General features: G+C 39.3%; 1 protein-coding gene and 1 long non-coding RNA gene across 6 annotated transcripts in view; both read right to left on the reverse strand.

Annotated features, from left to right (window-relative positions):
• The window catches only part of LOC146593591 (uncharacterized), a 20,298-nt gene extending 13,948 nt beyond the window's left edge, over positions 1–6,350 (reverse strand). For all 3 annotated transcript variants that reach the window (XR_014896362.1, XR_014896361.1, XR_014896360.1), the window contains exon 1: positions 6,279–6,350. This is a non-coding gene — a long non-coding RNA (uncharacterized LOC146593591). The remainder of the gene's footprint in view (positions 1–6,278) is intronic.
• A 7,863-nt stretch (positions 6,351–14,213) lies between these two features.
• Positions 14,214–18,041, reverse strand: GJA3 (gap junction protein alpha 3). 3 transcript variants are annotated; one of them, XM_085309089.1, is made up of 2 exons: positions 16,543–18,041; positions 14,214–14,482 (listed from the first exon to the last, which is right to left on the reverse strand). In XM_085309089.1, the coding sequence occupies exons 1-2, from the start codon at positions 18,032–18,034 to the stop codon at positions 14,439–14,441; spliced, it is 1,536 nt and encodes a 511-aa protein (XP_085165215.1). In that variant the 5' UTR covers positions 18,035–18,041; the 3' UTR covers positions 14,214–14,438. The 3 variants fall into 3 exon arrangements, with proteins under 3 accessions (XP_085165215.1, XP_085165216.1, XP_085165214.1); XM_085309090.1 differs by lacking the exon at positions 14,214–14,482 and having other exon boundaries at positions 15,531–17,554; positions 17,687–18,041; XM_085309088.1 differs by lacking the exon at positions 14,214–14,482 and having other exon boundaries at positions 15,531–18,041.
• Positions 18,042–24,293: the final 6,252 nt, after the last annotated feature.

Raw genomic sequence — 24,293 nt, forward strand, 5'->3', positions numbered from 1 at the left:
TTTAGCTGTAAGAATGAGGAGTTACAAAGAGCAGCTAAATGAAATGTCATTGCTGGCTGCAGCATTTTTTAAGAGATGAAATGAATGTCCCAGAAACAGCAGGAGAAAGGAGGGAAGACGGACGCACCACAACAGTGAGCAAGAGTGCCTTAGGTGGAAAGGACAGGGCTATGGCTGTGGTGGTTGTCACCGTAAGTAGAGGAGAATGGGGTTGTGAGACCAGAYCTCCAGCAGCAGGGTGATCCTCCAGATCCTCAAATTGCTCCCAGCCACTTCACCAGAATCTCAGTTTAAGCGCAGTATTGATTGCTCCTTCCACTCTAGCTGAACGGAGGCTGAATGACTTTTTTAAACGAGCCTTTGTTTTAACCTCTTAACAYATGACACAGTGTCCAGTTTTAGGAAAAAAACAAACCTAAAAAAGGTCCTCTGCACTGTAACAAGCAATGCTGCCGTTGAAAAAGTACTTGCACAGATATAAAAGTGAGGAGCTGCTGTACAGTGTGTGATCCGGTAAATTTAGAATTGATGAGTTTAGAAGCCAAAAATGAGAAATAAGCTCTCTTTTTCCAAATATTACATTTAACAATGAATTCTTAAGCAGCTGTGCAGATCCCACATCTATATCAACACAGCTCCCATRGTCAGTGCTCCAGTTACCGCCAACAAACTCCCTAACTGGGAGATGAGGTAATTTGTACCAATCCACTGGAAGGTGGTCCAATCCTCATAGAAGATGGTTCTACCCAACCTTCAATATCCTCCTTCCTCTTGGTGAAGGGGGTTTTCCTTCATGGTGCTCAGCATGGTGATTCAAACATCACCTGTTTGTGCTTTACCTCCGGTCTTTAACAAAGGACTAATGCTGAGCAGAGAGGCACAGCAGACACCCATGCCCACAAGATACCCATCTCCAGCATCTGAAGTTTCTGGGGTCTYCTCCAGGAGAGGAGTGCAGCACCAAGCAGAGAGACAGAATGAGGCCTTCACACTTTGGCCCTGTCGTTCAAAGCACTTCTCCTGATTCATGCCACCAGATCGTACGTTCTGTGCAAAAGAGCTTCCCTACTTCAGCTGACATTTACCTCAGGCCCATTATGGAGATAGAACCTGMAAGGCACTGGCCAGCCTGCAGCAGGAGTGGCAAGAGGTCCCCCAGCCACAATGCTGAGAGTAGCTGGTTGGAGTGGAGTTTATACATCTCATTGCAGGATGACAAGGAGTGAAGACACTCAGGGGGACCAGCACCACAAGGCAGTGCAGTGCCATGTCAGTCAGTGTCTGTTTTTTGCTATCCTGACAGATCTGGGAGACTCTACTTTCCCAATAGCCTCATGGCACGAGAGCTGGTATCAAAACAGCCCATAAATCCAAAAGAYCCTACCAGTTCTGTAGGTGAGAGACCAACTAGCCCTGACCTCAGTAACTGACAATATCAGCAATATTGCTGATCTCTGAGCAGCAAGAGAACTCATTCCTAAATTTCTTGATGGACTCCTACCTGACCACAGAAATTACAGTCACTAAGAGGAGTCCCCCARACTCTTTGGTGTACTATCTCAGACCCTACTGGCAGCATCCTTTCCATTAAAGATGCTATTCCCAAAGTACCAATGCTCTTCAGTAAACCCCATCCACCACTCAGCCAAGCTCCGAATGTTTGGGAGAATATTGCTGAGTGCTCCCAAGAATCATTAGCTCTTTATATTCCTGCCTAAACTCCAGGTTGTCATGATAGACATACAAGAGACTTGGCTTATCAGCCAAAAAGAAGACATGCCAAATGCTGCAGTTCAATTCAAATTCATGTCAGGTCAATGAAGTAACCTCAGTGCAATTCGGGGACATCTGACATTGCGGACAACTCTGCTGAAGCACATACACCTTGGCCAGAGCTCTAATGATAAAACTAGCCTCACAAGTAGTAGCTTTGTAGACTCTGAGAAAAGATAAATGTCCCTTCTCTCTGCTAAGTTGAAGGAATTGAAAGTTATCCTGAAATCTCTAGTTATTTATAAAGCAACTTCCTGCAGGAAACTCTATAAAATACTCAAAGAGATAAATGTACCCTTACTCTCAGGGTAAAAAACCAACAAAAAAGGAAATCACAGTTGCCCCAGTGAGGCAATCTTTCTCTGCCTGCTCTGTCACAAACCCTAGCCCATCAGTCCRGCACCAAAATTGTCATGGCAGGACCTGACCTCACACCATCATAGCCAGCTATTCAGACAGATGCAAATCACTGTAGCTGACTAGATGACAACTGGGCATTTGCCCACCACAGGCAGCTAATAAGCCTGTCTGCTGGATACAGGAAGTTTGGTAGACAACCAAACTTCTATCTGTAGAAAACAGATAATATAGGAGAAGATATTAGTCTAAGTGCAAATATTCTTGATAGGAACAGACCAGATTGGTTCAAATCTGGCCCTGGCCATGACGCCAAAGATCTGTAACCACTAACAGCACCTCACACAGGTGTATTTCTTGCCTATTTTTTCCGAAATATACTATGTAACACTTTCAGTTTGCTATCTTCTGCAGTCAGTTGTGTTTGATCTTTTCTTGGCCACTGAATATTGAAAATTTTTAAAGGGCTACTTCAAATTCACCTCTGAATCAGAAATCCCACTCCTGTCCCAACACAGTCCTAATTGCATATCTCCCTAAATGCTTGCTATCACATTGTGACAGTCCTGGGAATCATCCTTTCAAGGGGGAAACTGAGGACAACTTGCTTGATTTTACTCAGCTTCAGTGAGACCACATCTGAAATACTGTGTCTAGTTACATGTCCCTCAGTTCAAGAGGGATGTGGAGAAACTGGAGAAGGTCCAGCAGATGGCAGTGAGGTTGACTGGGGTCCTAGAGCACAGCAACTCCAAAGAGATGTTGTGGGAAATGGGCATTTACAGTCTGATGAAGAGGAGGCTAAGGGACAACATAAGAGCAGCCCACAGCTACTTGTTAAGGAGTTAGAAGCATGACAGAGCCAACTCTTCTTGGTAGTGGCAGATGGAGTAAAAAGTGACAAAAGCCACCGGCTGTGGCTTGAGAGGTTCAAAGTGGACATTAAGAAAAATGTACAAAGTARTGCAGCATGGGAACAGGTTACTCAGAGCTTGTGGGATATGCATCCTTGGATGTACCTGAGGTTTGGCCAGATAGGGCCCTGGCTTACTCAAGACAGTGTTGGAGATATAGTCCCACAATGAGCGAGAGGTCGGATTAGCCTTTAGTTAGATGGATTAGATTTAGTTAGATTAGTTGGATTACCCTTTCAACCATCATTTCTATGAATCTACGATACACTTTACCTTCTCTCCTTGCACAGGCATTTGTGAAGTTCTGACAGATAYCGGTTTCTTAAAACATGCAGTCCACATGTTTCTCTGGTGGAGTCTGGATAAATAATAATCTTCAATTGCATTTACTGCGGGCTGAGTAACCAAAAGAGTGTTCCAGCAATGGTGGGTATCATTTATAACTGAAACCTATACAGAAATTAATCATGGAACCAGGGAAAAATCAATATGACTAACTTATCTAAAGCTGAATTCATGCATTATGGATCAGATTTACTTTTCACATGCTCCCATACCTTTTACTACTTTTGAGGGCTAYGCTATGAGAAGATCCTTTCTGAGTTAGAGAGGTAACTCAGCTAAAGAGATAACCCAAACCTTTCAGAATTAGTGAAACATCTAACCAACTATTCCTCTATACTTGGTTAACATTTTATTTCAAGATACGTGAATGATTTAATGCATACATACCCTAGAATAATAACATCTGACAGCTATAAGGTCACTTTGTAATTAGGGGAAACATTTCTGCTGTCACTAAAATACCACAGATGTAGCCAATTGAACAAAAATGCTACTGTCTAAACAAACTCTACAAACAATGGCTAGTTCCTAGCTTCAGAGGTTCAGCAGACCAGCTATGTTCCAGACAATGCTGAGTTTGTTTAAAGTGTAAAACATTTAGTTGTGCATGCTTATATATGAGTTATTGTAAAGTTGCCTAGGGCTAAATGAATTCCCACTGCAACGCCATCAAAATGGCAGAGATTAATTTGGCCCATTATGTACTAGAGTTGCAGACCTTTCTTTGAAAAAAGAACTATTCTTTCTACAATTGATCTTGTTCACTACAGTCATTTAAACACAAAGAAAGTCTTACCTGTGTTACACCAGTGTAATGGAGTTACACTGGATTTACATTGTTGCAACTGAGAGAATTCTTTTAGCCAAAAATAGAGACAGCTACCCAAATTATGTGCGGATCATTGCACTTCTCCTATGCACCACAAAACTTGTAATGCACATTTCAGTGTCATGCATGACTTGCTATAGTAGCTGTAGGGAAAAGGAATTCAGTCACACACAGAACTTTGTTAAAACGTTCGGTCCCAGCTTTAGCAGTAACAGATTTTAACACCTAAGCAAATACGTTTAAGCTTCGCCATTACGCATGGATGACAAGCAGGCCGTACTCTCTCCACTTTACTCTGCAGCAATGGGATTGCCATCCTGGCTGGATCATCTACAAAGATGGCACCTCAGCACGCTAGGTGAAAAAACAAACCAAAGAAGCTTTGAACTCAAGGATGAGGGAATGAGATCCAAAATAACAAACAGGTATCTAAAACATGACTGTAGCTGGAATTTCAGGGCCTGAGGGAAAGAGTGCAGAAATCACCCCATCATCACCACCTCCACTTTATTTGGTTTGACCCTGYTTGATATATTATACCCTACAACTTCTCTTTATGTGTTGCAAAATAACTAATGAAATAGAAATTCCRGAAGAGTCCTGTTTACCTTAGCTACAGCTAATGTCTTGCAATGATGAGCTCTTATTTCGCAGACCAGGCCACGAGAATTAGTGACAGCCCTCTTGCCAACAGCCTTTGTCTAAGGCCTACAGTCTTGTCAAAATTAAACTCAAAGTGAAAGAAAAGTCATCTAACAAGATTCAAGAACTGTGCAAAGGCTTTTCCCAGATCAAAAAACATTCGTTCAAGCAGACTGCTATTTCTACAGGAATGGCCTTGGTGGTACATGACTTTTTACAGATTTGGTTGGTATTCTAGTTGTTCTCTAAATACATGTATGATAAAGAAGGAATCTTTTTGATCCTACTTGATAAAATCAGTTTGACAAAACCAGTGGGCAGCATTTATAATCTTGTTGCTACTTTTCAGYAACTTTTCAGATATTTTTCAATTATCTTAGCTGCTGTTAATTTAAATAAGTTTAACAGATGCTATCAGTTCTGACTGCTTGTTCTGTAGCCTGGCTTCATCATTTTCACTCTATTCAAGCTTCAGTCACAGGTTTATTTAAAGATACACATGGACCCTATGGGATGAGCAGGGACTTTGAAAGATAGCAGCAACTTTATGACCTTAAAAAAAGRAAAACGTAAATAATTTCTTTTATAATATAGCAGTGAGATAGAAAGGAGAGATGGTGAATGAAAACTACCGCTGTTTTAGAGATCTGGTATAATAGATTTATATTCAGTATTAAACACCTCTTAACGGGCTACTGGAAAAAAATGTAGCTCCTCTGACTATATGATTCTGCCTTTCCTCTTCTTCCAATTCTCAAAATGAAGAAGGTACTTTCCCCTAAAACTATCCCTAACTAAATCCAAATAGAACTAGTTTATTTACCCAGACCATCCTCAGTCGCTAACTTCTGCACTTCGGGTGGAATTTACACGGCAAATCCCACTGCAAAAGCCAAGCCAAGCAAACAGGCAGCTCCGCCGCRCGACGGGATAATCTAGCCATGGTGATCCCTTAGTATCTGCTCGGAAGACCACAACACTCCCTAAAGCCAAAATCTTTAGAAAGTTTAATCTTGTCACACCAGGAAGTAAAAACATAAAATGGCTGGTAATTATTTGCTCTATCTTTTCAGTTTTCATTTAATTTAGAAGTATAGMAATTAAGTCATATTCTTGTATTGAATGTAAGCTTTTATTTCAGGCACCCCTATCTGTTCACTGACTTCGGTGGGTCTTGTGTAAACACAGGAAAAAAATCTGTCTATCATCTCATAGAAAAATGTTTTGTTTTTTTTTTTGAGAGTTTGAATTTGCTTGAGAGCTTGACTTTGTATTTTTAGAAACATCCTCTAAATAGTACAGGAACTCTTTAAAAAGCCACGTCTCACATTACTAGGAGCAGCGAAAGCCTGAACACTTTGAAATGTCATGCACCCACAGGACAAAAATATTGAGCATGAAGAATCACAGGTATTCACCTGGCTGACTTTTTCCTAAGGAAACGACCTCTAAAACGGAGGAGACCTAGTGGACAAAAGGCATCGGGCGCACGCTGAGTGGCGTCGGCTCCTTCAGCGACGCAGGCAGGCGCGGAGGTCCCGGGCGCTGCCGGCTGGGCTGGCGCTGGCATATGCAGCCCTGCTCTCCGCAGCACCAGCCACGCTARCCGCGTCTGTAGTCACTACCACAAATGCTGAGGCTCACCCTTAAAAATGAGGTAGAGTAAAAGTGCACTTCATTGAAGATCTTCCTTCTGGCAAGAAGGAAGTAGTGATACAAAAAATACACAGATCAACTACTGTGAGAAAAAGAARGGGAAATAACTACCATAAATGACAACATTTTATTGCTGTGTACCACTGATTTCTTAAAAATGGAAAACTTGGTAAAACAAAGTGCAGCTGGTGCGATTCAGCTGTTCTACTAGTGCAGTAAACAGTGCTTGGTCACCTGTAATTGTGGCATTACTATTCTTTCACATACCCCTAAGTATGGAAGTATGCATTTCCTCAAACAGCCACTTTCTTCCCAGGACACACTCTTCCTAGGACATCTTTTTTAGAAGGCTCTCTCTTGAGTTTTGTGATTTTTACACATTTGCTTACCCTATTGCCAACCGCAAACGGGCACAATGGCAGTTTGACCTGATGCATGCTGAGCTGCCAAAGATGATCCAAGTGCTRGTCCTGCCAATGCACAACCATCTTCCATCTTCATCTTCTGTTTTCTTGGGAGACTATTATATTGCCTCTATTCCTGTTCCTACTGCAGAGGGGGGGAGTTGGTTAAATCCCACTTTCTGTGCAGTCATAGTTAAAATGCTTGCTGAACACCAGCTGGTCATTGCCAGTGCCCCGAGGACAACAGTGGCAGTACAGGTATGACGAGCGGGGATGGTCCTAATTTGGTTTTCAGCATAGCTGTGCAGAGTAGATTTAGTGGTATAGGTTGGAGAGCTGCAATATCTTCCACCCCTTCCCCTTACTGTTGTGATCTTGCCTGTGGCTGACAGTGGTGGGTGGCTGCTTGTACTGGTGCACAGCCTTCTACCTTAATCACAGCTTGCAGTTAGCATTGCAAATGTTGCAAGAGAGATGAAGATGCAGGCTGAATTGGACTTAGATCAAATTCAGAGCTTTGGCAGCAGACGAGGAAACTAAAGCTACATAATTTCATATAGATGTCACTGAGGGGCAATAAGGACAGATATCTCCTAAAACACTTTCACAATTAATAGTTGTTGTAAAAGTCTGCTCTAGAATAGACATCTGTATAGCTTTTTTTTTTTAAAAAAAATAAAAATAAACTCTAGGAGACAGCAGTGGAAATATTAAAATATTTAAGTGCTTTGTTGTTTTCTGAGGCTTTAAATTGGACATTTTATTTTCCTAGAAAAATAACATGCTTTTGATTATTCTTAGCTCACTTTATCTTGAAAAGTGGTATTTTTTTTATTTTGATAAATTGACGATTTACTATGGTATTGTGTTGTCTATACCTAAGTGTCCTACAACAATCCATCCCCATACAACCTAAGCATTTTCCAGTGCTATATCTTACCACTTCACTGCCCCATTGCCCTGGAGTTCATAAATTCCCATGAAGAATTGGAATTCTGGAAGAARTTCTCCTGACTTCCAGCTTACATTTCTTCCCTGCAGAAGATGTGAAAGATTGCTTCACCTGACACAGGTTCACATTGAGCAAGGCAGCCTTGGGAGTAAGAAGGACCCATATCCTCATGCAGATCATTAGAGATTTAGAGTAGCACCTTCATGTTTCATATTTTATCCAGAAATTCTTCAGCAGATGGTGCACACAAAGGAAAGGTGCCGTGGCTGTGTCCCAAGGGACAAGAGCGAGTGCCCGGTGTGCAGCCACAGTCTGCACCAGCCAACACTCGATTCTCCTGGTAGGACTCTGTCCCTTCTTTAGGGGACAGAATCACAAAATTTGGCAATGAAATATTAATCTAAATAAAAATAATGCAACATATTCCAGCCACATATAGTAAAAAGTGCTAAAAGCAAGTGAGGTATCTTTAGCAGTACTGCTGGTATCACTTTCTTCACATTTTTCCTTGGCTTCCTCTCATCACTAAGCCTTACCTTGCTGTGATTTGTATTATACTCTTCTCAGCTTGCTTTACCCCTGCCTGGTCCTCAAAGACTGTAAATAAACTGGTGTACAATACGGATACATCACATAAAGCAGGTACAGCATTGCCTGAGCACAGGAGGTATCAAAAAATGCACTTCATGCACTGACACGAGAGAGGCGAACAGTCAGTACTGCCATGAGTAAAGGACAGAAACTGCCCTGCCAAGCCCATGGCACCGTCAGCAGCATTTGGCCTGATCCCAATACAGCGTTTAGTCTGACACAGATGAAACAGTAACATCTAAAAAAAAAATCCAYAGGGAAACTATTTTCTACTGTCGTACAGAAATAATCTGCCAAAATCTGTTATAAAACAGATCTAAAGTAATGGACGGCTAAGTTTTAGTATTTGAGCTATAGAGTCTCCTGGAACTATGGACTAGATGATCTCCAGAGGTCCCTTCCAACCTTACTGATTCTATGATTCTGATTTTGTACTTCTTAATGGCAATTGTCAGGAAAGCAAACTTCCACACTTACTGTGAATTAGAGAGACCAAGTGATAATAACATTTGGCAAAGCTAAACATTCCCAGAAGTTTCTGTGCTGACAATTTATCAGCAAGCAGACTCATAGACTGACTCCACAAATGGGGTATCACAGGTTCCAGAGGACCCTCATGTTATAAATAAGAGAGTTTTATATTTCTAAAACCTGCATTTTTCCCTCCAAAAAAGTATTTTTGACTTTATTTATGAGTTTTTGAATAGCAAGTGTTGAATTCATAGGAACAAAGATTTTTTTTATATGAACATTCCTGTTTAAAAAGGGGGAAGCAATGTGTAAACTGAGTTCACACTAGCCTGGGCTGGAAACAGTTACTTAATCAGATTTTTTTTTTTTTTGAAGTACAATCACTTCCAAAATTTCCATGGGAAATATACAACTTTTTAAACACGTATTAAAATTACATTAATAATAGCATACCCTTAAATACACTTAAAGCATTAAATTTCAACACATCTCTGAATTGTCATATCACTTAAATCAATCCTCTGCCTCTGCCTTATTAGACTGAAATTAAAGGTTTAGTACATTTGACAAAGTGATTTTCACTCAGCTTAGAGAGTCTTATTCCAAAAAAGTGCTACCTTTAAGGCTAGCTAAATATTTTGAACAAGATTTCATGGTTTCTATGCTCATATAATTGCTGTATATGAAATCAAGTTTTACAAAACCTCCATACTAATTTTAACTCTTCTACAAGAGTCACTTAGTCTTGCACTTATTGCTGCTTTTTATAAACTATATTTCTTGGACAGGGCCTCTTCAGCGGGTTGTACAATACACAGACATACTTGCTGTTAGCGCACTGTGCATTTTCAGGACAAAATTGGGTTACATTTCTGTGTGCTAAACTGCGAGCTTTGCCTACATAGGGCAAATCAGCGAACTGCAAACACAGCGGGTACTCTGCGCTATTCCCAGTAAGGATGCACTAAACGCCTTTCGGCATCTATAGGTAACCGTCTCATTAGTCGTATCAGCTAGATGGAAAATGGCCTGGATGAGGCCAAGAAAGCGAGTTAGCACTGGGGGAAAAGACGGGGACAGCTATTAACACCATACTACATAGCATGAGAAGAACAGTGACGCAGGTGCGTCGAAGTAAAAATCAAGGATGAAACCTGTACTCTGCAGAAGGCAAACGCTGCACCGGCTTCAAGAGGGTCAGCATTCGCCCCTTGCACTTGCTAGTGCGGGTCTCGCTTGCACCYGTCTTCCGGACCGCGAACTTCCACCGAAATCACCGGGCATTTGGCACGCAGATGGATTTCAAAAGCCAGTTTTYCAACAGATGCAATTCAGATGCAATTTTTGTATGAAAGAAAGGAAGCAGCAGAGTAAGTGAAAAAAGGGACAGAGCTCATTGAGTTTAGTTGCTGTTCTGCCATTCTAGTATTTTTAAAGCTCATCTGCGCAGCCATGAAAATTTAATCTAACAGAGACAATTCTGTGGTACAAAAAGTTTATTTAGTCACRATTTTGTAAACACTTGAGGTAAATTAACACATCAACTGGTTCTTACAGAATTTAATACACAAGGCATTTCTTTCAAGACAGCATATTAACTGGCTGCTGCTTTTATTGTTATTACAAGTCCCTGATGGCCCAGAAAACTCGCTATTTTTACCGTGAGATTCTGCCATGTAGAAGACAAACAACCAGAAGGCAAAAAGAAAACTCTGAGTAAGCTTTCTTATGCTATATAACCTTTTAATTAAGAGAAACTATGTAAATGGGAATAGGAATATATTCCACATCTTAAAGCATGTTCACATTTCTTGCATAATTCTTAAGTTACTGAAACTTCTAGAATTTGATTGGCATCTTAAAACAAACTTAAAACACAAATCTGCAATTTCTTTTTTATGTCAGTATTTTTTTGCRTATGCAAACAGTCTCATTAGCTTTAATTGGTATATTTGCATGTAAAATTACTTGCATGAAATTTTATTTGCAGGATCACAATGATATTTTTGTYTGGAAAACAGAATATTTACCTTTTAAAATCTTTTACAATGTAACAATGCAATGTTTCTCCATAAATATTTTGTTTGGAATTTTAAACCAGGCTGCAAATTTATCACTTAAAGGACATATATCACAGCTAATTTTTGTCATTAAACTTCCAAACATACAAAAAGTATATAAATAATAATGAGCCCTAAATTTATTTGGTAATGATTGAGTTCATGATAAAAAGTTTCTTTTTCCATCATGTGCTCTCTATATATTCAGCTCCCATGTTTTAAATATATAGAGAAATCTGATACTATAAATCAGTAATCAGGATTAATTTTCTTTAATGATACCGCCTTATGCCTGAAGAGTTCCTGTGTTATAGTAAGACATTTCTCTTTTAGGTTTAACTTATTGGCAGAGTCATTCTTTTACTTTTTATACAAATGTAAACTTATGAACAGTTTATTTCATCCAAATGTACAATCTGAAATCAAAAACTGAATGTAAACTTCAGAAAATCAAAATACAAGAGCAAACTTTTCGCAAGAAAAATCACAGTAAATAAAACAAAAAACATCTAGGGGGAAAAAAAAAGCCCAGCCTGTTCAAATCCATGGTGTTAGTGCCTAGATTGGGGAAGAAAAAAAAAAAGACTGGGGGCTCAATTCTATAAACTCAGTGGAATACAACAATTTGCATCAGCTGAGGTGGTCCCATGTTTAACCAAAAAAGGACCTAGGTACTGATTTGATTTTTAAGGCTTGCTTTAATTATTTTACCAATCCTACACTTAGGTATTCATACCAGAAAATAATCTCAAGAACCGCAATATGTCAGACATTTAATTAGCTCCAAGTGCCTTTTTGAAGAACAAATAGACTGAGCCAAATCTGTCTTTGGTACCACTTCCCCTTTACAYACTAACGGGCTTCCAAGTTATACATTTTACCTGCACTTTCAGGGCATTCTACTTATTTCCAAGAAGTTATGTTTTTTCAATGTCAGAATGGACTAACAAATTCAAGGAGCACCTTTTCCTCTATGAAAAGCAAGAGATTAATTTTTACAGAAAAAAAATATTCCATTTTAATAGAGGGAAGGTTCTAGCAGGCTGTTTTCATTTAATCAAAATACAAAGGGAAAAACTGTGGGGTTGTAAATTGTCTGTACTTCAGTTGCTTTTGTATTAACTGACAGCTGCACTAATGAAAAAAGCCCAGTGATAGAAAACAGATTAACTGTGCCCATGGCCAAGAAATGTGCTAATACACATGTATTTTTACTAACTACATTCTTGAAAAACTATTATGAAAAAATACTAGTGAAATCAGTGATTTGGAAAGTAAGTTTCATAGAACAGTTGYGGTTGGAAAGGACCTCTGGAGGCCATCTAGTCCAACCTCCTTGCCTGAAGCAGGGTCAACTAGTAGCAGTAAGTTTATTTATTGCAAAATAATATAGCATACATACACTGGTATCTTGTTCAAAGAGTATCTTTTTTTTGTTTTTCTTCTTTTCTTCTGCACTCCCTTAGCATTTTAACCTCAAGTAAGACAGAAAACTATTTTCCCACAATCCACCTATTCAAAGAGAAAAAAAAATAGTATTTTTTTTGTTTTGCTTAATAACATCTTGGATTATTCTGCTCTGATTTCCAGTTCTGCAATAACTCACCTACCAGCTTCAAGTTAGATACGTCTATAATAAATACAAAATASGGCTTGAACAAATAGGGCTTTCAAATAGGGCTTGAACAGCCACAGGACCAGTCAAGTCAAAGTACAATTCCCTCCAGTTCTCTCTTTCAGATTAATGTGAATGAGTAAATTACTTGGAAACTAACAGATATTTTTGCTAACAGACTCTGTTCTACCAAACAAATTGGTTAGTGTTTGTACATATTTTTTTTAGAACTCTTGAAAACTGTGAGCTATTTGGTTTTCAATATCAATATAGGGCAAATCTTTAATCATTGAAATGCAAGCCTTTTGATGTATCAGCTACTAACTGTATACTGAATTATACTYAGTAATTTCTATCTGTATCCATAGTTATTTATATTGGTATACCTAGTAAYTTCTCCCTGTATACCCTACAGTATATTTCTATCTGTATGTCTTGCTCAGGAATACTGCAGACTGTCCATGTGTATTTTTCTTGAGTAAAAATTGAAATAACTGGGCTTTACCCTAATCTCTCTATAAATTCTCAATTAAGACTATAATCCTAATGTAACAGTGTGGATGAGGCCAAATCCTGAGTTTGATTCTTATGCTTTATTCATGATTGTTGATTTCAGTGACAATTCAAGGAGTAAAGACTAATTAAAAATCTCAAGATCTGCCACATCAAGGAGATTTTTTTCAACAAATCTGATCCCAGGTGTGATGCAGCAACTAAAGGGAGTTTTAAGCACCAAAGGAGAGTTCTGAATCAGTTACTTGGGCTTAAATGAAAAAAAAAAAAAACGTTATTGAACTCCAAATCAAACTGTAGGTAACCAAGAAGCTTGACACTGTACAGCTGTTTGGTAGAACTTAAAGAAGCTGAGCTTAAAGCACAGCTTGTGAACTGTATCTTTGCTTTGTCTTACAACTATTTTCTCAGACTAGTATCCATTTGGTGAGGAGGCTGTTCTGCCAGATTTTTCTTAGGAGTTGCAGTAGAGTTACATTTCTCTCCCTAGCCTTAGTAACAGAAATGAATGGTCTTTTACAGCTTTCCAGTAGTGACTCTGCCTGAAAATGCAACATATTCCATAAAAAAAAATACCTGAACTCTCTGCAGGACTAACCACATATGTTAATTTTAAACAGTCAGACTAAGTATCAGTTGATCCTAAGCAAGTTAAATCTATCTCTGTTGTTATTTTTTATATATAGTATGGATGCAGTCCTGTAGGACACACACTGTAGGGGTTGTGGTCAAGTAAGGACTGTAAGATTTGGATCCATAAAACAAAAGGTCAGTTTTGCTCTCAGGACTCAATACAAGAAAAACACATACTCCAGGCGATCTCATTTATATCTATACATTCCAGAGACACTTTGACTTCATTGTTCAGAAGCACAGAAAAAAAGGTAAATCTAGCCCATGAATTTTGATGTACTAAAATACAGAGATGCATACTGAATTATTTCAGCAATGTAATTGCTTGGCTTTTAGCAAGACTGACACAGTTGCTACTGTAATTGCTAGTAAATCTAAAAAAATGGAGGGCTAAACTCTGCCTTTTTTTTACACCTAGGCAACTTTATCAACTTTAATCTAAGTTCATCACAGTYGCATGGATAGAATAGAAAGCAGAATTTAGCTTTTAGTTTTCTTGTAGAAATGTTTATATGGCTTATAACATAGAAAATTCATGAAGCTGTATACCTATTACCAGTTATGTTTACTGTAGTATTGTATATTGGTTCTTAATGTAGTGTCTGTCCTCAAGATCAGTAACAGCAGAAAGGCTTCTCACCTGGTTCATGCAAGCAAGTCGAAGAAGTCATGGGACAACACACTTAAGGGTTGCAGAACAGTGCCTCTGATCTGAAAAACTTTGTGTCTATTCAAAAAGTAGCAAAAATACATGTTTAGTCTTGAGTGGTGGGAATGCATTTTAAGTGTTGAAAAAAAATAAACATATTCTAGAAAACACTTAACAGCAGAGATAACTGGTAATTGTAACTACTTGCTATATGGTGACCTTGCTTTGCCTGAGTAAGGACTGCACTGCCAGGCCAAACACTTTGAAAATGCAAAGGGCTATTCCAGTGTGTTTGACTGCTCTTCTCCAATTATCATACTTCAGATTTATAACAGCAATTGGACTGACTCTGAGCATCAGTTCATTTGTATTATGCTTAGAACTGAAGTTGGGCCTAATCCTGCATTCTTTTTGTACCCAAAACTCTCTCCAGCCTTATCAGGCATTTGAAATTCTGACTATATTCTGTGAGAGCATTTGTTACAAAGGAATAAAGGACTGAGCCACTTGTAAGGAAAGCTGCACCTTAGAAAGAAAAACCCAGCAGTTTCCTCCACTCATTTTTACAGGAAATGCAAAACTTTCCAAAGCAAACTTTTTATGCATTTATCTAAGGCTCCAAACTGACATTCCCTGTAGCATCCAAAACTCTATCTGAATATTAGTTTTGCTTGAATAAGGCCTGCAGGATCCATCCCAAGTCTTGTTCTTCATGAAAGTGAACAAAAATTCTGCACATGACTTCAGTGGGACCAGAATAGGACCTTCATCCACTACCATGTTGCCCTGATATTTTAGCCACTTTCCTGCAATACAATATTGTCTAAATTTGTTTTTACTGACTTGTAAAACACTACAGATGGCTGTTACAGAAAAGGGTAAAACGTAACAGGAAATAACGTTGCTTTGAGACTTTTACCATTAGTAAGTTTCTTTCTCTTTACATTTTCTTGTAGGATTAAAGATCAAACTTAAATGAGTAAGTACACGGTCAAGTAACTTTAAACCTACAGATCAAAATTACTCTAAAAATATTCAAATACTTAAAAATATGCACTCAAGTTTACTTCTAAAAGGCAACTTTCCAACTAACTTAAGCTAAAACCTAACAGTCTAAAATGCAGAGCCATTCTTTATCCTATTGTTTGTCGATGGGCAACGTACAGGGCCACAATTGACTGAAATCATAATCCTTGCTTTCTGAGGAGAAATTGTTCTGTGTAGTAATTTCCGAGGTGTGTGGTTTAAATTCTTGTCCTCTTCTAAGGAATTTCAGATGTCCTCTAAAATTATAATCAAACATGCTCAAACACATTTGTGGTTTTAAAAACATGGTGTGGTCATGATTGGCAAACACTGGATAGAAGGTCAAACCAGACACTTCCTAACAGGTCAAGAGTGAAAAATAATAATAGAAAGATGAACCTCAAAATGATAAAATCTACTACAGGGGTTATCCAAACTTTGCCCAGCCAAGAGGACCACACTGGCAATTTGCCCTGAGCACAAAGGCTTCATTCATTTATGTTATATGGAAGAGACTGCAGTCACCTCAGTCTTTAATACGGCAAGTTGGTCCATGGAGATGACAGGTGCCAACAGGCAGTGCATGCCATCCTGATGGTTGCCATAAGGCCAGGAAGGAAAGTAAGTCATAGCAACTGTTCATGAAGAGCTTATGTGAAAGAGAGCGGAAGTGAAGGTAAGGGCAAGAGGGAAATGATGGGCAGGCACATGGGCACTACGGATATGAACATTTTTCTTGGATGAAAGTCAGCCTCAGGGCACATGACCAGTTACCATCACCATCTGCTATCTGTGCAGGCCTCCAGTATGGCTGCCCTCAGGAGACTGCCATGGACATTAAAGAGAGTGGGATTGGTCCCTTGGCCCATGGGCCACACTTTGGCCACCCCCTGACCTATTAGAAAATGTCGATATTTTTCCCCACTACAACTCACAGAGTGCAAAAACAGCACGCGTCAAAGTTTGGAAGCCAGGCCTCCCCCCGCGCCAGGCCTGGCCTCCCCAGGCAGCTCCCCTGCCCACTCTGCCCTCAATCATCTGCTCCCCCGAGCACTGGGGACCACACTACACGGCCAGGTCATCTGACCTGGCTCTGCTGCTGCTCGACTTACTGGCCCTGCTTAGGCGCCGTGTGTCTACGAGCAGCGGTGGCTCATGCATCTCCACAGTGGTGCAGGCAGCTGAGACAGGCCGTTCCTCTGACAGCTCCTCATCCCCCTCCACATCCCATTTGCTGCCGCTTGCCCCGCTCAGGCTGGTGCTGCTGCCGCTGTTGGCAACAGATACGGGAGGCCCAGCCGGCGGTGGGAGTAGCTGCTCCAGTGGTTCCTCCTGCTGTGGAGGAAGCTGCCGGACACTGCTGGGGGTAGAGGAGGCCGCCGAACTGGAGGGCGCCTTCCCCTGCTGCTCCATTGCCGTGTTGACCCAGTTTTGCTCTGCTGCCAGAGCATGGCTGTTGTTATTGAAATAGTTGACGACAGCTGGTGTGGGCGTTGGGATGGGGGTCGGGATGGTGACGGGAGTGGAGACAGGCGTGGGAGTCACAGCACGGTGCTTCTCCTCAGGAGCTGGTGGAGCAACAGGGTAGCTGGTTACGGATGTCGTCTTGTAGGGGGGCCGTGCTCTCGGAGTAGCCGCAGCATAGTACGGTGGCATGGTCACTGGGGCCAGCAGCGGCGTGACAGTGCGGGTTTCAGGCAGAACAGGAGGGGGTACAGCAGCTGTTACCACCATGGGTGGTGCTGGTGGAGGCAAGGAAACAGGTTTGGACTCTGCTGCTACCATGACTGGTGTCACTGCTGTGACAGGCATCTCAAGGCTGTATCGGCTTGTCACACCCTGCTTAAGCTTCTTCCACCCCAGGTGATATATCTCAAGCATGTTCAGCAGCAGGGAGACAGAGGCCACCACCAACATGAAGATGATGAAGATGGTCTTCTCAGTGGGCCGCGAGATGAAGCAGTCCACGGTGTGCGGGCAAGGCGAGCGGCTGCAGTGGTACACTGGCTTCAGCTCAAAGCCGTACAGGAAGTACTGGCCCACAATAAAGCCCACCTCAAACAATGTCTTGAAAATGATGTTGAAGACATAGGTACGGAGCAGGGCACCCCCCATGCGGATTCTACCACGTTCATCACGGATTGGGAGCTTCTCCTTCCCCCTTTTGATAAGAGGATCCTTCATGTTATTCCCTCCTCCATTACCACCACCGCCAGATGCTGCTGCTGCCGAGTAGTTGCTGTCCTTGATGTTTCCTTTCTTTTTCAGTTCCTCTTCCTTCTCTTTCCTCTTCTCCTCCATGCGCACAATGTGTAGCACGTGGCCCAAGTAGATGAGGGTTGGAGTGGAGACAAAAATGATCTGCAGTACCCAGAAGCGGATGTGGGAAATAGGGAAGGCTTTGTCATAGCAAACATTTTCGCAACCAGGCTGCTGAGTGTTGCATGTAAAGTCTGACTGCTCGTCTCCCCAGACCTCCTCAGCAGCGGCCCCCAGCACCAGTATCCTGAAGATAAACAGTACTGTCAGCCAAACCTTGCCAATAACCGTGGAGTGCTCCTGGGCATTTTCTAGTAGTCTCCCCAGAAAGCTCCAGTCACCCATCGTTTCAGATTTCTACCCTGCAATAACAACATAGAGCAGCATTAAAAAATCCTGTAATTACAGAGTGCTGAGGTAAAACAGAYTGCTCCTGAATGAAAGACATTTCTTAAGAGTACCTCCTTCTGCAAAACATTGCATGCATATGTTAAGAATTACACACTCCTATGTCCTACGTAGCCACGGGTTTTGGTGAGCAGAGAACTGGGATTTTCTAGTGCCTTGCACAAAGCCTGTACAAGTTTAAATGTCAACATAAAGTGGCAGGCAAGAGAGATTCATACCTAGAATCTCTGCAAGATTTAAATATTGAACCAATGTGATTTCCCCATTTCCTCTACCCAAGACGACTCTAACTGTTCTCATCTATTTTTAGAAAAGAACAGATGGAAATCAGTTCAACTAATCAGAATATTCCTACTACTACTGTGACTGCACTATTCAGTGTGATAAAAGTTTGGCTCCCTCTACTCATTTTATTATTATCAGGAGCAGTCTTCCAGTTCTCTGCTGCRTTTCATACTGTACAATCACAGGAAAAGAAAACATTATTTGTAACCTCTAGATTTTACAGTTTAATTTTGTAATTACAAGTAGGAACACGGATACTAACAAGAAGCATATTCTCAAAGCCTACTCATGTCTAAGTTTATTTATATTTAAAAAGAGCAAATTATCTGCATAATTTAAAATGTCAGAAATGAAGGGTAAATTTTCACAGGAATGGTAGAAAGGTTTCTATAGGGTTTTCACTGCTATCTTGCCAGTTCGTGTTACTGAATCACAAGTACTGAAACATCAGTAATGTAATTTTTTAAAAAAACCTCAACAAGGGCACTTCAGCAATTGTGCACAGAGATTTTAATGGAAAAAAAGAAATCCCTGTGGGCTTATTTCTGTGAAACAACTGGTACACATTTTCAGCAGTTTCTATTTATTTAYGTATGATAGGCTTTCTGTGTCCAATTTAAGGCAGTATCAGGAGTCCTGATTATTATTATTAGCTGGACTTGGGAAGCAATCTATAGTCCACTGGTATCATTTCTGTTTCTAATTGGAATTCTCTTTCTAATTGGAATATGTGCAAGAAGCACACTGCATTCTCCTAATGAATTACAGTACCTACATACCACCTTCTATGTTTTCTATGTCAACTTTCACCTGAAAACAAAATGCAAAGCTTTACTTTCAGCTGCCTTCAATGCTTTCAGGAACACTTAGGTCATACTTACAATTCAGATATAATGATTTGCATGCAAAGAAAAATCACTATCAAAAAGTCTTGAAATATTTCCATTAATAAAACTGAATTACACTTTACTCTTTTTACTTTAAATTTAAATACTTTGTCTAAGTACCCACAGATGTTACAATTCCCAAGAACAAAAGGAGCTCATCATTACATGTAGCAAATTACTGGTGATAAAATGCAACATTTTTAGTATTTTATTTATTATGATTTCCAACAATGGTGTCACTGTTGTGCAACATTAAATATTTCCAAAGTCAGTATAAAAATTTCCATTATAAACAGGACAAAGTCTCTGTCAGCAAGTACTTAGACATCCACAGCTAAATATTTCAGGAACTGATTTTCTTGAAACCCTGGTAACCATCAGGTAATTAAAACAAAAAGTTAATAAAGGCACTACTTCTAATAMAGTTACATTCTGATTCTGGTTCTACTGAAACAATTTCTCTTGATACTAAAGAAGTGAAAAATATTTGATTTCTCCTCTTCTTCAAAAATAAAAGCCWGACTTTGTTGTTCAGGCTGCATTCAACTTTGAGCACTTCTTTCAGGGTTTTAGTTAAAGCAATTAGAGTTATTTCCATTAATTTTCATATAATATGATTTTACTACGAGGAAATGAAGTACATCTGAAATGAAGTGCAGAGTAGTATGTTTTAACACAAAAAGCAACAAAATTCCATTAGTATTTTGCATTTTTGTAATGCCATTAGTATTTTGCATTTTTGTAATGTTATTAATCCTAGAAGATTAATACTCTTTTTATYCATACAAAACTACTTCGACAAACACTCCCCCCCACAAACAACATATCTTTTATAACCTATAAAAACACATTTTCTTTAATATTATACAAYCCTCTTCCAACATAGCGTGATCAATTGTTGGTACTAACAATGGACTACAAATTTGTTCCTGGTCTTAAAAGAAATTATAATATTTTGGAAATACATTCAACCATTTTAAAAGAGTGTATTTTTTCCCTTTTAAAATASTAACCTAAGACTTGGTTAATTTTCTTAGAACTTCTTATTTATATAATCTTAATTTGATTTTAGTTTTCTTGGACTTACAAGATTTTTGCATGCAGAAGTAATTTTAACCTTGAGAAGTAATAATTTCTCAAGTAATAATTTTTTTAACTAAAAATCAATTGAAGATACGTTCAATTTAATTCCTTCTTTATGTTGTTTGGGAACGTTTTTATTTTTAGTAGTAAATATTGTTATGGAGGAACAGCAAAAGGAATAATGGGATATCTGATGGATTTAAAGAGGTTTAACATAACCTTAAATTCAGTATTTAATTTCTCTGCTCTCCTTTCCATTATTCTGTATCTCTCAGTTTAGTTCTCTCTGCCTCATTCTTTGTTTTCTACCTAGATATAGGGAGTTCAGATAGTAGTAATCATATTTATGTTTTTTTCTTTTGCTACTAATATGTAATATAAAGGWTCTTGATCAGCAAAAGTTGGCACACTAAATTCTATTTAACTTATTAAGTATGGTCCATTTTCAGCATGGCTGCCATTACCATCACTTCCAATATGACTGAGGCCAAAATCTGTTCTTTATAAAGTTAGTTACAAGCAGGTGAATAGAGATGTTGTTTTATGGGTTCACTGTGGTATATCCCTCACTCAGATCAACAGGAAAGGGTGACTACAACGAAAGCAAGATTTTTTGTGCTCTTCTGAAAAATGTTTGTGACTAGAAGAACAAAAATAATGATCTGTATTAAGTAAAGGAGAGGTGAGCAATAATCCCACCTAATTTACTCTCAATCATTTTCCATTCACTAAAGGTTACAGTTATCACTAGCATGCTAAGGTGACACTCATCAATTCCATTACTGTGTGTGGCACCACTTCCACAAGAAGAAGGAAACTGCCATTTCTCCCTTTGGCTACGGACCAGCAATGCCCATTCTGAGATAATCCAGGATGGTAAAGGATGGGACACAGCGATATATTTCTTCAAGAATATACTTAACAAAATATTCTAATGTTTACATTAATTTAAAAATCTATTTCTGTATTCCAGTGTCAGAAAATTCACACAGTACACAAAGTGCTTAAGCAATCARGGAATACTTCATAGCATCTAACCTGAGCAGAGGTGAAAACTCCAATGTTCATTTTAGTGCCATCTATTGCAAACATTGCCTCCAAGACAGAATGTGTATTACCTATATGCACACACAAGGGTGTCATTTCCAAAGGCAATGCCAAGACACATACCTCCACTGGCTGGAGGGTTCTCAGAAATCCAGGTTCCGTACCTCCCTTCAATATCAAAGAACTCTCCAGTGGAGTAATTCTTAAAATCAAGGTAATTCATCCAAAAATCATCAACAATTTCAAAGAGATGCCTTGATGCAAATAATGGTTAAATGACATCAAGTCAAGGGCTCACACAGTCTTTGAGTAGTCATCATTAAGTTCAGTGGGTGCTGAGAGTGCTCAAAAGTGAAAAATAAAGCCACACAACTAAACATCTAAATCTGAATTCAGACATCTCAATTTAAACAGCCATCRTTCCATATTTTAGCTGAAAGCAATTCCAAGCTTCCTTTTGTAGTATTATATTAAACTTCAACTGTATGGTGGCAATTCCAGTGCTGTAGGTCATGTTTCCAAATACAGAGCTAGGAAACTGTTTAGCCCTAATATTAGGCAGGGTTTGTGAAGGGCGATATTTATTCTTTTTGTGGTTGAAAAAAAWAGAGATTCAAAAAGAAACATCATTATCTGTATTTCATGTAATTCATGCTGTTAGGGAATGATAGACAATCTGTTTCAGAATGGAATCTGATTCAATGGTATAAAAAGCAAGGATTTAATGGATCTTGGGATCATTTTCGAAACACTGGGAGTCATATATCGTTTGTATCACTTAAAAACTCATTCCTTTGAGACAAATATTGAAAAAGAGGCAGTTCATAGAAATCACATTGAATTCTATTCAAGAATCAATGCTGTATTATCAATTGGTAAGTTTAGTACTTACAGAATTACATTTTGTGGATGGGGAGAGTGTGTGTGTGTGAGAGAGAGAAAGGTAATGAGCAAGAGAGAGAATACATTTTAAAAAGCTGTGATGTCTTATGTATCACCCTACAGGAGAGAAATAATTGTAATCTGGAATCTACAACCTTGACAGTTATTATTTCTACTTGTATTTCCGACAATGTCACAGAAGAGCTACATTACTACATWTCAGGTGTGTGAAATACAGTAATTTATTTATAATTTTATTCATACATGAATACGTATATAAACACAAAAATACATATGCACACACAGTCATACACACATAAAAAAATCACACAACTGCATTACAAACATTACCAAATTATGCTGACTGGTGTATTATGGTTTTATTATACTGGTATATTAAAAAATGTCCTTTGGCAACTATTTTAGGATTTAACAGATGTCTCTGTCATACAGCATCTCAAACTTTCAGCCCATGCTTTCTTTCATTTCTTGTTCCACTTTGCAATAGCTGCTATGAGATTCAGATTTTTATCTTTAAAATCATCAAGATTTTACAAACTAGTATAAGAGAAATTTGCTGTTAAAAGCAATTCAAAAAAACAACTTCCARTATTTAWTTTTTTAAAAAAATAATAATTGAGCATTTCAATTACTATCAGTTTTTTAACTCTGGTTGAAAGTCATAATTTAAATCCAGTAAAACTAGGCACACTGCACAAAATCTGCAGTGTTATCATGTCATTCCAAACAAAGTGAGAGACACAGAGGGACAGAATTAGCTATTGTAGCTTCCAGTGAAAAGTAAAGGTAGTTGGCCATGTACATAAATAAAAAACACAACAGTTGAGGCTTCTTAATTTGCTTTATAAACTTGGTTAAATGATGGCTTGAAAAATACCCTCCCTCTTGCTCACAGTGTAAGACTTTCAGCTGCAGTTACTATCACTTTCATTGTACTTCAAACACTTGYAAGAAATGAGTCACTTAACTGATCTTGTTATTACCTTAAATACTTTACTAGGTTGGAGTCTCTTCCTTAAGTCCCAGGCAAAACRTCTCTTGACTTAGTGAAAGTTTGGCCTGAGTAAAGGAAAAGTGCAAGGAGCACAGAGCTGAGCCCAGGAGAGCCAGATTCCACCCTGCCTTCCCTCACATAACAAACCTTTGCTCTGATTCACCACTGAAGGGGAAAAMCAGAAACAAAAGCAACCCCTTCCCTCTCCAAAAATATTCAAATGCCATATTAGCGCTCTGTTTTGGAATTAAAAGACAGGGACTTACCACTGAACGCTCTGAGAGGTGCGAAGGGTGTGCAGCCACCAGGGCACTACGGAGTAACTGTCACGCGTGAGGTAACAGCCCCTACATCCCAAGGGAGTGAAGCATGAACGAGACAGGTCCATCAGGTGTCCGCACACCATCAGCCACCCAGATCTAAAGACTGCACAGTGCAGCAGYGCCCCGCCCCAGACGTACAAGGGAGAGACAAATCTTTCCAGCAATTCAAATATTCCAGACTTTCTTTCACTGCAGAGGAGCAGGCACCCTGATGGGCAGGTGTCTGTTTGAGGGGGCTTCAAGCACGTTACAGTAACTGCAAGGGGGACAATATCAGATACCTTGTTCAAACTTCTCAAAGGATACTTTTGTCGGATGGAAAACATTTTTTTAAGGTTAATTCTAACACATCCCAGGGGAATTTTCTCTTCAAAGTTCCCTTTAAAGATCTGGGCCTGGCTTCTCAGTCCAACTGCTTTTCCCTATTTATTCCCAGCTCTTACAGACCTAACACACTCTTGGGACTATTAGGACTATTAGGGAGTCCTAATAACATTCCAGGCTTATGTGATTCCTCAATGAGTCTGGGATGGACAAAATGTCTTTTGATACTATGCCTACAGGGGGAAAACAAACAGCCTGCAGCAATGGCAAACGTTTAAACGTTTGCCTAATAAAGTCGTAAGTATCTGTGGAAAATTCCAAAGAATGTATATTCATCTCAACTATTTTGC

The sequence above is a fragment of the Rhea americana genome, unplaced genomic scaffold (assembly GCF_003343005.1).
Source record: "Rhea americana isolate MKP2758 unplaced genomic scaffold, rheAme1 scaffold_29, whole genome shotgun sequence".
Classification (NCBI taxonomy): Eukaryota; Metazoa; Chordata; class Aves; order Rheiformes; family Rheidae; genus Rhea; species Rhea americana.